Consider the following 17,371-nt stretch of genomic DNA (forward strand, 5'->3'; position numbering starts at 1 on the left):
TGCATTTTTAATTTATTCGATAGTAAATTACTCAAAAAATTAATTTCGTGATTTGAAATAATTTTATTCAACAAATTTTTATTTGCATTTTTAATTTATTCGATAGTAAATTACTCAAAAAATTAATTTCGTGATTTGAAATAATTTTATTCAACAAATTTTTATTTGCATTTTTAATTTATTCGATAGTAAATTACTCAAAAAATTAATTTCGTGATTTGAAATAATTTTATTCAACAAATTTTTATTTGCATTTTTAATTTATTCGATAGTAAATTACTCAAAAAATTAATTTCGTGATTTGAAATAATTTTATTCAACAAATTTTTATTTGCATTTTTAATTTATTCGATAGTAAATTACTCAAAAAATTAATTTCGTGATTTGAAATAATTTTATTCAACAAATTTTTATTTGCATTTTTAATTTATTCGATAGTAAATTACTCAAAAAATTAATTTCGTGATTTGAAATAATTTTATTCAACAAATTTTTATTTGCATTTTTAATTTATTCGATAGTAAATTACTCAAAAAATTAATTTCGTGATTTGAAATCATTCTATTCAACAAATTTTTATTAGCATTTTTAATTTATTCGATAGTAAATTACTCAAAAAATTAATTTCGTGATCTGAAATAATTCTATTCAACAAATTTTTATTTGCATTTTTAATTTAATTGACATCTGAAATTAATTTTGTGAGTAGTGTTACTGAAACCACTACTACTTACGTGAATAACCTTTTACTGTATTTTCAGAAAAAAAATTATCATAATTGTGTTAAGAGCATAACATTGATTCATAGTTGTGCAAAAGTTCTAGAATAATCCGTTGATTGAAATATTGTATTTAATTTTTAGGTTCATTGCAATTTTATTTCAGAGAATGGAACCAGGAATTGCAGAAGAAGAATTCCAGCATACTGAAAGCTTTATTACGTTTTGTTGGTTGGAGATACTTAATAATTATTCTACTTGTACTCATTCAGGTATTACGACAACTGATTTAAACGATTGATCATAAAAAATATAAAACAATGGGATCGGTGAAAGTTCTAAAAAATATAATTTCTAAAAATAAAAGATTATCTTTAGATAAGATAAACGAGTAAAATAAACACTTTCTTAAACCGATTTCGAGTAATTTATATCAGCAGACAAATAATTAACAAACGTACTATACTTCAGCCAACATTATTTCTTTTATTATTTTCAGTAATTTTATATCAGCAGACAAATTATGAAAATAATGCATCGCACCGATGAGGCTGTAACGGCGAAATGCATTTCGGGAGTTTTTTGAGAAGTTTGAAAATAATAAATGAAGTATAGTATCTTTGTTAATTATTTGTCTGCTGATATAAATTACTCGAAATCGGTTTAAGAAAGAGTGTTTACTTTACTCGTTTATCTTATTTAAAGATAATCTTTTATTTTTAGAAATTATATTTTTTTGATTTAAACGACATAAAGAATGTTCTAAAATAATTCAAATAACTGATATTTATGTTCGTCCGCAGATGACAGCGTTAGCTGCAGGCCATGCATACTTCGTAGGATTAATAATAAATTATTTTGAAAACAGAGAGGAACGGAATCAATACAAGTTGTATGCTACATTTGCGGGATTTTTTATTCTACTTGCGATTTATTTCTGTATATATAATATTAGTGCGTTTATAACTGAATTATATGGAATGAAGTTAAAGATAGCTTTCTGCACTCTTATATATAGAAAGGTGAGTAGCAAATATAATGTGTTATAGGCATTAAATTTATATTTTTTTACGTGTTTGTTTTTTTTATTAAATTAATCTAATAAATTAAAGACAAATGCAAACTATTTGCAAAAGGAATTTTTCAGCAATCGATAGTTGTGTAATTTTGTTTTTTATAAAGTAATTTAAAATATATTGTAAAGAAATAAAATTGTAGTTTATATAAACCATATACAAGCCCTTATTTTGTCAAGAAATAGGTTTAGTAATCAATAAGGTTTTCTAGGTGTGGCTACACTAATTCTGTATTAGCAAATTACTTTTCGTCCATATACTACTATATTTCTATACGTGAGCTCCAAGGTTTGGCTCTATAGAAGACTTAGAGAAGTAATACAAATAATTACTTTATAATTAATAAAAGTAAGCAAAAATGTTCTAATAGAAGTAAAAACAATTATTACAATTTGTCATAATTGAATTTTGCCTTTTATGCAAAAACCTGTAATAAAATTATCTTACGCTTATCGGGTGTTAAATGGTTTTGAATAAGCTTATAGAATTGAATTGTAGTATTTAATTACATCTCTAATTTAAATATACATTTGGTTTTAGATAGAAACCCCGCGTTTTTTTATGCAGCGCTCCACAAGCGCTTTACAGCGAACACACTGAAGCTGGTTTCTAATTGGCCAACACTGCTAGTGACGTCATTTCGCTTCACTCTCGCTGCATAAAGAAACGCGGGGAAAGGCAAAAAAATATAAAAATAGTTGCGTCTGGAGACTTTTCGACTCGTTCGTATTCGAACGGGTCGAAAAGTCCCCAGAAATTAAAAATTTAATTATGAATATTTACAAAAAAGTTTCTAATTTTTCGGAGTTTATCTTTAATCCTTTTAATACACCACCGAAGTAACTGTATATTGGATTGGATGAACTTCCACAGAACACAGAATAAAAGATCGGCGTTTCGATCATTTTTAACTTTGTGTGTGTTTCGTTATAATTCATCACGTGTTCTGTGGAAGTTCATCCAAGCAAATACAGTTACTTCGGTGGTGTGTTAAAAGAATGAAAGATACACTCGAAAGATTAAAAAACTTATGTAAATAGTCATAATTCAATTTTTAATTGAAGATATCCCTGATTGTTCATGTTATCATGTATGCTGTTATCCCCAAAAATTATTCGGAAGTGGTCCATCTGGATATGTCGGGCTTCCGTCCCTCACTATCCAGCCACCCCATTGTGGGTCTGGCCAAACCCATAATGAGCTTGCTAAAAGGGACTTTCTTAGTGCCCACAGAGAGGAAAGAGTTAACTATACATATGTCTTGAAAATTCTTTATTAAACTTATATTTACAGCTACGCCTAGTTTATCTTGGTAATATGTACAGCATTTTATGTGACTTCTGTTCGATTAAGAAATTTTTTCAAATGAGTCACCTTCACAAAAATGAACAGTTGTAGTATGACACTTCTTAAAGCCGCATCGATTATCAAGACTCGGTCGAATGCTGCATTTCAATGTACTGATAACCTAATGACAATAAATATTTGAAATAATAAATACATTTTATACAATGTTAGAAAATGGATGTGATCGAAGTGAATGAATCGTAGTACTTATAAATTGCACAATTTGTTAAAATTAGTATTTATCTCACAGGATAATATCTTAAATGTATAACGAAATCATTCACATAGGATTCTCACTTTGTGGGATGCAGTTTGGTTAATAGACCCTGTTCAGCTGCTGACAACACTTCCAAAGTAATGGCCCTCGGTGAGGTCATGGAAATTTTTTATTTAATTACTAATTATTATTGAAAGAGTATACGGATTATCATATGCTGAGTATTGTTATTAGGCATATAAAATAAACTCGAAAGAGTTTAACTGCAGAATATCAAAGGAAGTTGATGATGATTTATAACTTAGACATGTCTATATTGTTAGAAAATTTAATCAATTAGTTTGTCTGAGAACTTTACGAAATATTATTCTCGTATTTTTTTAATGATGATATAATTTTCTAAAAATATTCATTCTATGTAAAACTTCCATTTGCAGGCAATTAAGTTAAGTCCTTCATCTATGGAAAGGTCGAATGTTGGACAAATGGTAAATCTTCTAGCAAACGACGTCGGAAAATTCTTAAATGTAAGTTAAAGACAATTTTCTAAACAACATGTTTGATTAATTAATGTATACCACGTGAACCCATATGTTTCGCCGATATATTATATAATTTCGACAAAAACATTTCAGACAAAATGTCGCTTTAATGTATCTTCAGTAATATCGATGACAAAAAATTTTGTCATCAATATTACTGAGAGAATCCCTGGTCTACAGACATACGCTATTATCTAAATGAAATTTATTGTCAAAACATTGCCTTTGTAACGGGGCAATTTTTCGCAATGACATCATTTCTGAAATTATATCTATTTGTAAAAGGTCCATTTGTATCCATTTGTAACTCTTAGCGAGTACATAAAAATGTGTGGGACAGTTCAGTATGTACTGTATGCCTGAAATATGAATGTCATGTATTGGAGAATATGGATTCTCTGCAATAACATATTCCTTTAAGTTTTACAAGGTTTTCAATCATATTTTGAATCTATATTGACATGCTGTCTGTAATCTTTACAGCGATAAAGCAGTGGAGATAATCGATTCAAAAATGCAATAAAATGCTAACATACAAAATATACCATCTGCCACATTGAGAACACATATAACTAAAGAATTTTTGGAAAATACACAAATACAGTAAAATGCCATTTTCAATAATCTTCGACACTCTGGTACTGCGACAATAAAGATCTTGTACTGTAAAAACAAAAGTAGTACATGCATGCTTAATAGGTTTATTATATAGGCTAATTTATGATTTCAAAAATAATTATATTAAAATTTATATTAATTTTTATCAAATGAATAGTTATTAGGTATAGCCTATATAACATTTCTATTTATTACAGAAAGTTATCTCCCTATCACTTTTATTTACATCGCCTTTTTTCATCATTACTTCGATAGCCATGTTGTGTAAAAACAAAAGTAGTACGTGAATGTTTAATACATTCATGATATAGGTAGGTATTTTATAAATTCAAAAATAATTATATTGAAATTTATATTAATTTTTATCAAATGAATAGTTATTAGGTATAGCCTATATAACATTTCTATTTCTTACAGAAAGTTATTTCCCTATCACTTTTATTTACGTCGCCTTTTTTCATCATTACTTCAATAGCCATGTTGTGGAAATATTATGGATGGACTATTCTAATTGGATTCTTAGTCATATTTCTTTATTTTCCTATACAACTTGCTTTGAGTAAACTATATTCTAAATTGAGGTAATTATTATTTTAAATTGCATAATTGTAAACTATCTGTAAAAAATAAAGAAATCATCATTAATTATTTAATAATGTTTAAAAAAAATGAAATTGCTGTATTTAACACATAAAATGTTATATACTTAATCGATATCTATGCTTCATTAGCTGGTATTATAAAATGGTAAGATGACCAACGTATTATCAAAATTGAGATGCTAGGATTGGAATTTATTCGAGCTACCCAAGAATTTCTGATGATACACAAATGTTATTGATATATAATAGATGAGGGTCAGCATATGCAGACAAGCCATTATGGGCCTGACCGAACCCATTGTGGCAATATTACTATTAGAAAGACCAGAAGATTAAAACAACCAAACATTAAAATAGTTGCTTGTATAGATGGAAAACTATATTTAGTAACACGCTTTTTATTTTTGGAATGGGCGTAATTTGTATGAAATTATACATAAAGTATGTTTGGAAAATAAATATTATATGCACATGAATCATCACGAATGTCCATTTGGTTCAACAATGTGTTAATTAACGTTCTTGTAGGATTTCTATTTTTTCTTAACGTGATATTATCATATATTATATTATCATCAAACTGATTAAAAAACATCTAAGAACAAATCAAAAGGTAGGTCCTCTGTCATTTTCATTTATTAATAATAACATTTTTTTATTTCTAAGTATTCGTATAACTTTCTGTTCATCGTACCCCCTGTAATTGAACTATACTAAATGTATTAAAATTAATCTGACAACCGTTCTTCACAGAATGTTTAGATACATTAGAATTCTTGTAATCATGTTTTATTGATTTAACACGTCCCTTGATTCTTTCATATAATTACTGTATCTTCATGTTAGTAGATGGATCTTCACATCTACAATTAAATCTGTATATAACACTTGTCTTTTTTCATATATTATTAATTTTATTTTTCTGTGTTGTTGCTGGCTTTGGTTTGTAAAATGCTTCTTTTACTCTATTTTTCTGGTCCGGGATCAATACTATATTGTATTAATGACATATTTTCTTGATTTGTTCAAAAATGTTTACATTTAGCATGAAGTAAATAAATTCTTACAAATTATGAAAACATTTACAGTATATTGCATTAACCTGCATTAAATTAAAACACGTAAAATAATCTTTCATATGTAAAATATTTTTTCCTACAAAAAATTAGCACAAAATTCAAAATAGGATACAAATCAGAAACTACTGCAGCAATTTATTTTTAATTTTACAGGAACAGAATAAGACTCTGCCAACGGCATCGGCACACTATCAAAGATGATAATACAAACTATAAAAAAGCCATCGTACATTATGCAAAGAGCTTCAATATTTATGATAGAAGATGTTGCTGGTTGCACTAGGAGTTAGCTTTACCTTGAAAACATGAAATGTAGTTTCAAAACAATGGACAGTTTTCATGAGACAATAGAAAAATAGCGTTCATTAGTTTTTTTTTATTTGTAAAATAAGCTTGCTAAAAGTCATGAATATATTCTATTTGTTAATAATGAAACTTTATGGCTGTTTTTAGATTTGGAAAAGGCCAACTCAACGAGAGAAGGAGGCATGTGCTCCATATGCCTCAACTTAAAGGCCAACGTAAACCCTGCCAGTTATTAGCACACCAAAATAAGGCTTTGAATGTACACACACACACACACACACACACACAATCTCTTTAATCATGCAACAATATTGCATCACTGATACCGCAATAGCATAACCAGTTTATACATGTTTAAGATTGAACGCAGGAATATAAAGTAATGTACATAAATGTATTTACATGAGACATATACTGTAAATTATTACTGTAACATTTACATGTATGACAGATGACATTGAATATCTGCATTATAAATAATAAAACAAATTAGGCTGGGGTCAGCATAACTCACAAATTAGGCTGGGGTCAGGAAAAATGAACAAGACGATCCTAAGAACTTTTGATTCCCAAATTTAAATAATGCTAAAAAACTTATCGTAGTGTCCTTGTGGACAGATCTTCCGGATCTGAGGTTGAACAAGAGTGAAAAACTACATTTCTTTACCCCTGACTTACCATCAGACAGTACCAATTTTTAGATTTATACAAAATGTAAAGATAAAATTATAGTCAGACTGGTTTTGTCTATAAATATTATAAAAGTAAATGAAAATAATACCAAAAACATATAGCTAAGTCTACATCTATTAAAAAATAGATTATACAAAATTTAAAGAAAATACAGTAGAGCGTCAATTTTCCGAATCAATTGAAGACGGGGGTTGTTCGTATAACTGATTTTTCGGATAACCGATTTATGTACGAAAAAATAGTTTAACGTATCCGATGTTAAAATTTTTATCCGTTGCGTGTCGCTTCGCGTTGAATTTTCGTCGATGTTAAGCCTAACAAAGACTATTGTATCGTTAAAAATTATTTTTTTATTTTGTACAAACAANTCTTTAATCATGCAACAATATTGCATCACTGATACCGCAATAGCATAACCAGTTTATACATGTTTAAGATTGAACGCAGGAATATAAAGTAATGTACATCAATGTATTTACATGAGACATATACTGTAAATTATTACTGTAACATTTACATGTATGACAGATGACATTGAATACAGTCGACCCCCGTATAAGATCATTGATTATTCCGTTTTATATGAATTCCATGTTGTACGAGTCACTTAGATTTCACAAATACGTGTACCGGGCTGTGAACAGCTCACGTATTTGTAAAATTTAAGTGACTTGTACAACATGGAATTCATATAAAACGGAATAATCAATGATCTTATACGGGGGTCGACTGTATCTGCATTATAAATAATAAAATAGATTGATAACTTAAAACTAAACAAAATAAATAATAGTCAATTAACAGAAATATGTAAAATATGATATATATTGTTGCGGTAGATATTAATATAAGTTTCACATACAAATATATATGATGATATATGTTTGAGGATATATATATGATGATTTATATAATATTGTAGTCTAAACGAAATAAAGCTTAGGAAAATTAACATTAAAATAACTATAAAATTCACTTTGCAGGTCTTCGGGTGTAGTTGCTGCTTACAGTCATTACATGTAGAAAGAGTTAAAGAACTCTTTCTACATGTAATGACTGTAAGCAGCAACTGTAAGGAGTCACACATGATACTGGCAGCGCAATGTCCATACACTAAAATGGAAGTTTCTACAAACATAGAAGTACTTGAAAGATTCATATTCCAACGACACTTATGAATAAATGTTTATTTTCAAGCTTTCTTATGTAGAGTCAGCATTTCTTGGTGATGTTTTTACAGATGGAGGCAAGAATGGCTAATATTTGTGGCAATATTCATCTTAGTTAATATCCAGAGATAATGTTTATATTTTATCAATACGCTTAAAATGATGGTTTCTGAAAAACAACTGTTGTCTCTTGCACAATTTAACACTCTGACGTAACACAAATATTAATAGTTCATTGCAGCTGTCCAAGAACCAAGTCAGCACACTATTGCAGTTTATTCACTAGAAGTAACAGTTCGTATATTCTAACTCACAATTAACTTCGTAAATCTTGAAGAGTGAAAAGCATCGCTCCTTATAGAAGCTGGCGACACGATTATGCGTACTGGCATTATAATAAAATGAGGATTCTATAAGGTTCACCAGTTGTATAATAACAAAATCCATTATGTTAGATTTATATGGATTAAGATATATAGGCTGATGGGGGTTATATCAGTAAAGCTGTTTAGTATTTACATCTAATGTTGAGAGATAAGGATAGCTATTTAGGTGCGTATGTTTGTAACTTTACTGTAACTATTAATAAGATTACATAAGCAGCAGAAGGATTCTTTACTATTGATAAGATCATGTAATGTGCACGGCCAGGAGATTCCTCGTGCATCAAGGATACACTTGAGATGACATCGTTCTCTCTCTAACATAATGCAATCGTAAATGTAATGTTCACTGCCATCCTCAATGCCACAGTTAGAGCATAAGTTATTAGTGGAGTCAATAAATCTGTAGAGATAGCTGGCAAATTTTCCGTGATTAGTATAAAATTGAGTAGTCCAGTAATTTGGTTTAAGCCATGTGTATATAAAAAAATTTCTAATGTTAGGGAAAAATTTATAGGTGATTTTATCATTATAGTTATCTCATTTTTGCTGCCATTTATTTAGTAAATCAGACCATAGTAGGTGTTTTACAGCTTGCAGGCTAATTTTTGTCGTATGATATTGTCATATTTGAATCCATAGAAGCCTGTTTGGCTAAGGCATCAGCTTTCTCATTGCCTTCATTTCCTTGATGTGCCTTGACCCATATTTATTTATAGATGTTATTAGAGTTGATGACAAGATTTTTAATATTACTCGAGAGTGGATGAGTTTTGTTGCCTTTTATAGTGTCTAAGGAGGAGGCACTGTCACTACAGATTGTGATATTTTGAAAGGAATATACTTGGTTAGACCAATGTAGCGCTTGTTGAATGGCAAACATTTCTGCTTGAAAGATTGAGGATAATTTACTTAACGGATACTGTTGTGAGTAAATTTCATCATTGTTATAATATGTCACAAAAGCGCAACCAACATTGTAATCACTTTTGGATCCATCAGTATATATGACAATGTCATCTTCCTGGATGTTATCAGAAAATTGTATCGGTGGTGTACTTGGGTCTATGCTCAAAGAAATAGGTGTCGGTCGTTCAATTTCTGTAGCAGTAATTATGCAGTTATTAATGTTTATATCATCTCCCCATTTTAAATTACCAATTTGACTATAGTATTCAATATGTAAGTCGATTGGGGGGTATTTTAGCAATGATTTGCAGTGCTGAGCTAGAGGCTGTTTTACATGGTTTTGTTAGAAGGATTGTTGCTTTCCTCTGAGAAGAAATTAGTTTCCTATTGGGGTGGTTCTTATGCGATGCCCATCTCCAGCTATCGCAAGCATAAGTAAGAATAGGAATGAATATCTGATTATAGATAGTGTCCATTGCCGCATATAATAACCCCCATGTACGGTGTGCAACCCTGGAAAAGGTCTGAAAAATTAATCCAGTTCTGTTTGTGACAATCTATATGTGTTTTGAATGTACAGTATGACATTCTAGAAAATAAAACATTGGTCAAAATAACAAATTATATTTGCAAACGAGGAATATTTGTTAAGATTTGGTGGAAAGCCGATGCTCTTTTGGGTCCATTTTATATATGATATATAAGATAAAAAACTGGAAAATTCGTTATTCACTTCATTGGATGAATTCTCTGTTATTAGATAATCGCGTAAGTTAGTGTACGAGTTTTGTATGGCCCAACGTTGTTGTTTATAAGAACGAATTCAGAACCAATTGCATCTACATGAGGTCCAACAAAGGGGTAAAGGATTTCATTCCGATAACTACGGCTCATCGCAGTGCCACAGCGGAAAACATAGAGATCAATACATCCATCTAAGGAAATCGCACCCCACATAAGGACGCAAACAACAGAAAAATAATGACACTGAACAATGTTCATCGAGTGATTCCCTGAGTTATCGGATTTCACATATAAGTTTGTTGATGACTGTAAAGCAAATGACGACTCATTTGTTCAACAGAACAAATGAGTCATAATTTGCCATTTTCCACTCGTGCATACTCGAAGTGACTGGTTCCTGGAGGATGTGTAAACGGCTTCTCTCTGCCTGAAAACAATGAAACCGAAATATTTGGCCTTCGCGCATAAAAATCATGTGCAGGCAATCTCTCCTTACCGTAGTCACAGTTTTAGGCCTCTCTGTAGATGCAACCAGGCTTGCAGGTAATACGGGTGTGTTGCCTCCCTATTGCAACTTACTGATAATATTGATTGCAGCACTAATCGGAAGATGTTCTAACTCAAGCACGGCTCAAGCCGGCCGGGCCTTTTGATTACTATTCTAGTAATTTGGAATTGGGTACACGGATGAAACTACAGAACGACTAACTCAAAAATTGTGGTTTTTTAATAGCTTGATCAAATTCTAGCCTACCCAAGGCTTGCCAACCATCTTTGACCATCATAGAAATGGCTTCTTTGGTACATAGCAAACAAACTGGATATTTTGGTATTTTACTGTCATGTTCGTAAATGAATTATGAAAGCACAGTATAAAACATTTATTTCTACGTATAATTTGATTTGTATATTTCGAATAGAATCAATGTGTACTGTACTCATGTTTGGATATTTGCTGATCACACTGAAATTATACAAAAAATTCATTTAATAAAGCTTACACATTCACGCTTTATCTGAGAATTTGCATTTCATGTTTGCTTTTTTTCAGGGGAGTTTAGTATAAAAAGTTGTTAAAATAGCATACAACAAAACTCTTATAACATTCAGTGCTAGAAAAATAAAGGGCTTCAGTTAAATGTAACATTGTCTTTAGATATAAAATATATGTCCACTATTTAATTTTATATCATTTTATAATATTATATATATAATTCCATACTAGATTACAAGCAGCTGTATTGGGAGACGAAAGATTGAATCTGTTGAACGAGATGATTGCTGATATGAGGTTAATAAAGATGTACACCTGGGAATTGCCATATGCCGCATTAATAGAAAAAATCAGAGTGTAAGTGCAATGAAATACAGTAAAACCTGTTTAAAATGGAACCAAAATAAAACGAGTAACTGCTTAAACAGAAAATAATAAAATCTTCTCAAAAACGTATTTTTGTTTTAAAAAGTAAACCATGTTCAGAGCATAAACATCACATACTTTATAAAATATTTGACACCATAGGATGCCCGTTTACACTGGTTTTATTGTAATTTCGATACGCTGATGTGTTTTAGATAATTATTTCGGAGCTCCGCAATTAGTATTATTTAATTGTTTCTATTTGCAGGAAAGAAATGAAAAAAATTCGAAAGTTTTTATACGCAAGTGGAATATCGTATATATTGGCGTATCCTATATCGAAATTATTCATTCTCCTCGCATATCTGGCATTCTTTTTAAATGGAGGACAATTAAATGCCGAAATTATATTCGTCACAATGACAGTTTCAATGTATATCTACAACGACATTGTTGCTCTGTTTTCTCAAGCAGTAGGATTTGTTGCAGAAATTTTGGTTTCGTTAAAAAGAATACAGGTAATGAACAATTTTTGAATCATTCTTTTCATATGTTATTACAGCAATACTAATTCAGAAACAATTGGAAGATATCAACATATAATTATTAATATTGTTGTATATAAAGATATCAAATATTAAAACTTATCCATGACGGAATCTAAATAAATTGAAAACCTGCCTAGAAGAGAAAAGTTACTGAATAGACAATATTCTGTGTTAAATTTTACAACAAACCCTAAATCTTTTCAATGCAAAACTGTAAAAGATTCCACTTGTATATGAAATCGTTTTTATCTACCAACTTTACCATGTATTCTGTGAACGAGTTTGAATCATTTAAGATTAACAAATGTAACATGATGATGGACAAACGGTACTAATTTTTTACAGTGTTATTGTTTGCTGAGATTAATTTAAAAAAAAACAAAAAATATAGTTAAATTTATTTTAGAATGGAGAAAATTCAAGATTTGATAAAGTTTCTGGAAACAATTCTCGTAAATAAGCAACGAGTGAAATTCATTAAATATAATAAGAATAATATAGCACAGCGATGCCAGCTTTCTTTGTGTACAGAAACTCTTACAGTAACAGAGTAGCACCCAGTAATTGAAAGCAAGTTGACTAAAATTATTTTAAGAAATACTATCAGAATACGTTTATCTCTATCGCTGTAAGGCTATTAGAAGTTTTTAAATGATGACAGATTCTCTGTTTTATGTTTTTGTATTTTCTTAAACTCTGTTTCCTGTATGGGTTTTTAAATGCGCTTTTTATGCCTATACGTGTTTGGCCAAGTCCATAGCGACCGGAAGGTCGCTATGGACTTGGCCCCTAAATCATATTTGATGTGTTTTTTCAATATGTTATTTTATAAATGAATTATCGGATATTGGCTTGCTTGACTTCAATCCCATATTCTTCATAATAATAGCCTGATATTATTAATACTCTTCAGCAGTTCCAAAAGAAAAAAATTGTGTTTTTTGTTATTTGGCTTGTTCTCTGTTTTAATAACTCATTTGACTAATGTACAAGAACTCGTAATACACAATAATTCAGCACATGTTTTACCAACATAAAGCAAAAAGTTCTATCTTAAAAAAATTGAAAATCTACTTAGACACTTAAGTTTTATAAATAAATAAGCTGTTTAAAAAATTTCTGGAGTTTTTCAATTTTGGAGAAGTCGAAAACATCATTTAAAACTCTAACATTTTCAAAATTTTGATTTAGGATTTTCTCCTCCTTCAAGAAAGAGAGAACGATGCAGACAATACTGTAAGAGAAAGAGAAAATTCAACCGAATACGAGATACGAATGGATAGTGTCACAGCTGCGTGGAAAAAAGTAAGACATGGCATCAAATTTAATACATGTTCTACAATAAAAATAATGCTTTTTACGATTTGTTTAACTCGACAATTTTAAAATCGATAAATTAACAATAATAACAGCAAGAATCATTAATTAGAAGGTTAATATATTGTTTTTTTTCGTACGTAGTTATATATTATGCTTGTGTCTACTTTTGAAATTTTGGTGAATTAAAACTCCTTCAGTACACAAAAATGTGCAAAGAGGACGTAAGCATAATATCAATTAAAAATATTTTCACGTAGAATGTTGTGATCGTCACTGGCTTTTTAAAATCTATATATGTTAAAGTGATGAAATAATTAGCAACATTTGTTAAAATTTGAATCGAAGCAAAAGTTATTTTGGCTTATGAGTGGATAAGTGGATAACACTAGTAGTAGTGGTTTGGGCCATACTGATTGCAAAATTAATTTCAGATGTCGATTAAATTAAAATTGCAAATAAAAATTTGTTGAATGGAATTATTTCAGATCACAAAATTAATTTTTTGAGTAAATTACTATCGAATAAATTAAAATTACAAATAAAAATTTGTTGAATAGAATTATTTCAGATCACAAATCTTAATTTCGTTTTTTAACAATAAGGCTGTATTAATTATTAAATGTTTTTATAAATTTAAATTAAATTTATTTTATTTTAACAATAAGTCAAACTTTTTGTATTAATTATAAATTTGAGTTAAATTCATTTTATTTTAACAATAAATTGCTCGCCAAATATTTGGTAACGAGAAACATAAATCTAATTTAGATAAGCTTTTAATACGCTTAAAGTCGTAGTTTTAATCGTTGGTAATTTTAAATTCTTTTTATATCAAACTTATGTGTGTATTGCTTATTAACATTATTTGAAAGATTTTGAAATTCAGTGACTTTATTCCAATCAAATTTTAAGTAAATTAATTTTTCAATAGAAATCTTCATCACAAAATTAATCTCAGATGTCAATTTAATCAAAATTACAAATAATTTGTGGTGTATAATTTTCAAATTAATTTTTAGTTATAAATTATTTTCAGATCAAAAATTTCTTGGGTAAATTANATGGGTTTTTAAATGCGCTTTTTACGCCTATACGTGTTTGGCCAAGTCCATAGCGACCTTCCGGTCGCTATGGACTTGGCCCCTAAATCATATTTGATGTGTTTTTTCAATATGTTATTTTATAAATGAATTATCGGATATTGGCTTGCTTGACTTCAATCCCATATTCTTCATAATAATAGCCTGATATTATTAATACTCTTCAGCAGTTCCAAAAGAAAAAAATTGTGTTTTTTGTTATTTGGCTTGTTCTCTGTTTTAATAACTCATTTGACTAATGTACAAGAACTCGTAATACACAATAATTCAGCACATGTTTTACCAACATAAAGCAAAAAGTTCTATCTTAAAAAAATTGAAAATCTACTTAGACACTTAAGTTTTATAAATAAATAAGCTGTTTAAAAAATTTCTGGAGTTTTTCAATTTTGGAGAAGTCGAAAACATCATTTAAAACTCTAACATTTTCAAAATTTTGATTTAGGATTTTCTCCTCCTTCAAGAAAGAGAGAACGATGCAGACAATACTGTAAGAGAAAGAGAAAATTCAACCGAATACGAGATACGAATGGATAGTGTCACAGCTGCGTGGAAAAAAGTAAGACATGGCATCAAATTTAATACAAGTTCTACAATAAAAATAATGCTTTTTACGATTTGTTTAACTCGACAATTTTAAAATCAATAAATTAACAATAATAACAGCAAGAATCATTAATTAGAAGGTTAATATATTGTTTTTTTTCGTACGTAGTTATATATTATGCTTGTGTCTACTTTTGAAATTTTGGTGAATTAAAACTCCTTCAGTACACAAAAATGTGCAAAGAGGACGTAAGCATAATATCAATTAAAAATATTTTCACGTAGAATGTTGTGATCGTCACTGGCTTTTTAAAATCTATATATGTTAAAGTGATGAAATAATTAGCAACATTTGTTAAAATTTGAATCGAAGCAAAAGTTATTTTGGCTTATGAGTGGATAAGTGGATAACACTAGTAGTAGTGGTTTGGGCCATACTGATTGCAAAATTAATTTCAGATGTCGATTAAATTAAAATTGCAAATAAAAATTTGTTGAATGGAATTATTTCAGATCACAAAATTAATTTTTTGAGTAAATTACTATCGAATAAATTAAAATTACAAATAAAAATTTGTTGAATAGAATTATTTCAGATCACAAATCTTAATTTCGTTTTTTAACAATAAGGCTGTATTAATTATTAAATGTTTTTATAAATTTAAATTAAATTTATTTTATTTTAACAATAAGTCAAACTTTTTGTATTAATTATAAATTTGAGTTAAATTCATTTTATTTTAACAATAAATTGCTCGCCAAATATTTGGTAACGAGAAACATAAATCTAATTTAGATAAGCTTTTAATACGCTTAAAGTCGTAGTTTTAATCGTTGGTAATTTTAAATTCTTTTTATATCAAACTTATGTGTGTATTGCTTATTAACATTATTTGAAAGATTTTGAAATTCAGTGACTTTATTCCAATCAAATTTTAAGTAAATTAATTTTTCAATAGAAATCTTCATCACAAAATTAATCTCAGATGTCAATTTAATCAAAATTACAAATAATTTGTGGTGTATAATTTTCAAATTAATTTTTAGTTATAAATTATTTTCAGATCAAAAATTTCTTGGGTAAATTAAAATTATGTGTAATTTTATTCTCATATGTTTTAGTTTTCATATTTAGATAACTTTACAATTCATTTCATTTTTTTACTTTTTATAAAATATCTTGAAACAATATTCATTTTAGATACAATAATTTCAGATCAAAAATCTCTCAGATAAATTGAGATTATTAATATTTAGAAAACTTTTTAATTTATTTGATTTTAGTTCTCATAAAATATCTTGTAACACTGTAACACTAGTGCTGTATTAATTATAGAGGAGGTGCAGTCAATCAATGATAACTCCTATATCAGAAACTATATTATAATACACAGTATTAATTTTAATAAAATATAACTTTAACACTTACCATTTGAGTATTTTTGAGTGTAGAAAATCTAATTTATATCAAAATATATCAATTAAATAGAAACATATAAAAAACTATATATTGTAAATTTTTTTAAAAAATATATCAATCAAGTATAGATATAAAAGAAAACAGTAAATATGACCTACACGCGATATAGGAGTTATCATTGACTTTGAAGCTTTCACGATTCAAGATGAAAATCTTTCATTCAACACATTATGTAGACAAATTGGGTTTGCAGCAAGACCTAAAAACAATTTTGGGAAGATAGATTTTTATAATCAATTTATTACTTTTGATAATTTATCACCACGAGATAAAAAGAAATTTATTAAATTTGGAAATTTCTTACACGGCTGTATTTATCTTATTAAAAACATAATTTTGGATATTGGGAATGTCATAGTAAAGTATATGAAATTTTATTTAATTTATATAAAAAGTATGATATAATTTATTACAAGGGAGGACAAATTGAATTTAATTTTTTAAACTTAACCGAATCAATATATAATATAAAAATTCCATCATTTGACATTGAAAAGTTAGGCGTACCTAAATCCTCAAAAATTGGCATGCCATGCCCATACCATACCTATTTTGTTGCTCACTGTTGTCTATGTGATGTGTTCTCATATAAATTTTATATGGATGAACATGG

At 28.6% G+C, this 17,371-nt stretch overlaps 1 protein-coding gene across 3 annotated transcripts in view; it reads left to right on the forward strand.

Moving 5' to 3' along the window:
• LOC111642427 (multidrug resistance-associated protein 4-like) overlaps positions 1-17,371 on the forward strand; it is a 92,021-nt gene that overhangs the window by 29,897 nt on the left and 44,753 nt on the right. For 2 of the 3 annotated variants that reach the window (XM_023388777.1, XM_023388778.1), the window contains exons 5-8: positions 4,937-5,100; positions 11,630-11,755; positions 12,033-12,282; positions 13,504-13,617. In XM_023388777.1, the coding sequence (XP_023244545.1) occupies positions 4,937-5,100; positions 11,630-11,755; positions 12,033-12,282; positions 13,504-13,617 (654 nt within the window). The remainder of the gene's footprint in view (positions 1-4,936; positions 5,101-11,629; positions 11,756-12,032; positions 12,283-13,503; positions 13,618-17,371) is intronic. The other variant, XM_023388779.1, reaches the window with a different exon arrangement.

The sequence above is a fragment of the Centruroides sculpturatus genome, unplaced genomic scaffold, assembly GCF_000671375.1.
Source record: "Centruroides sculpturatus isolate CEXI.00-Female unplaced genomic scaffold, Cexi_2.0 scaffold1219, whole genome shotgun sequence".
In the NCBI taxonomy this organism is placed as follows: Eukaryota; Metazoa; Arthropoda; class Arachnida; order Scorpiones; family Buthidae; genus Centruroides; species Centruroides sculpturatus.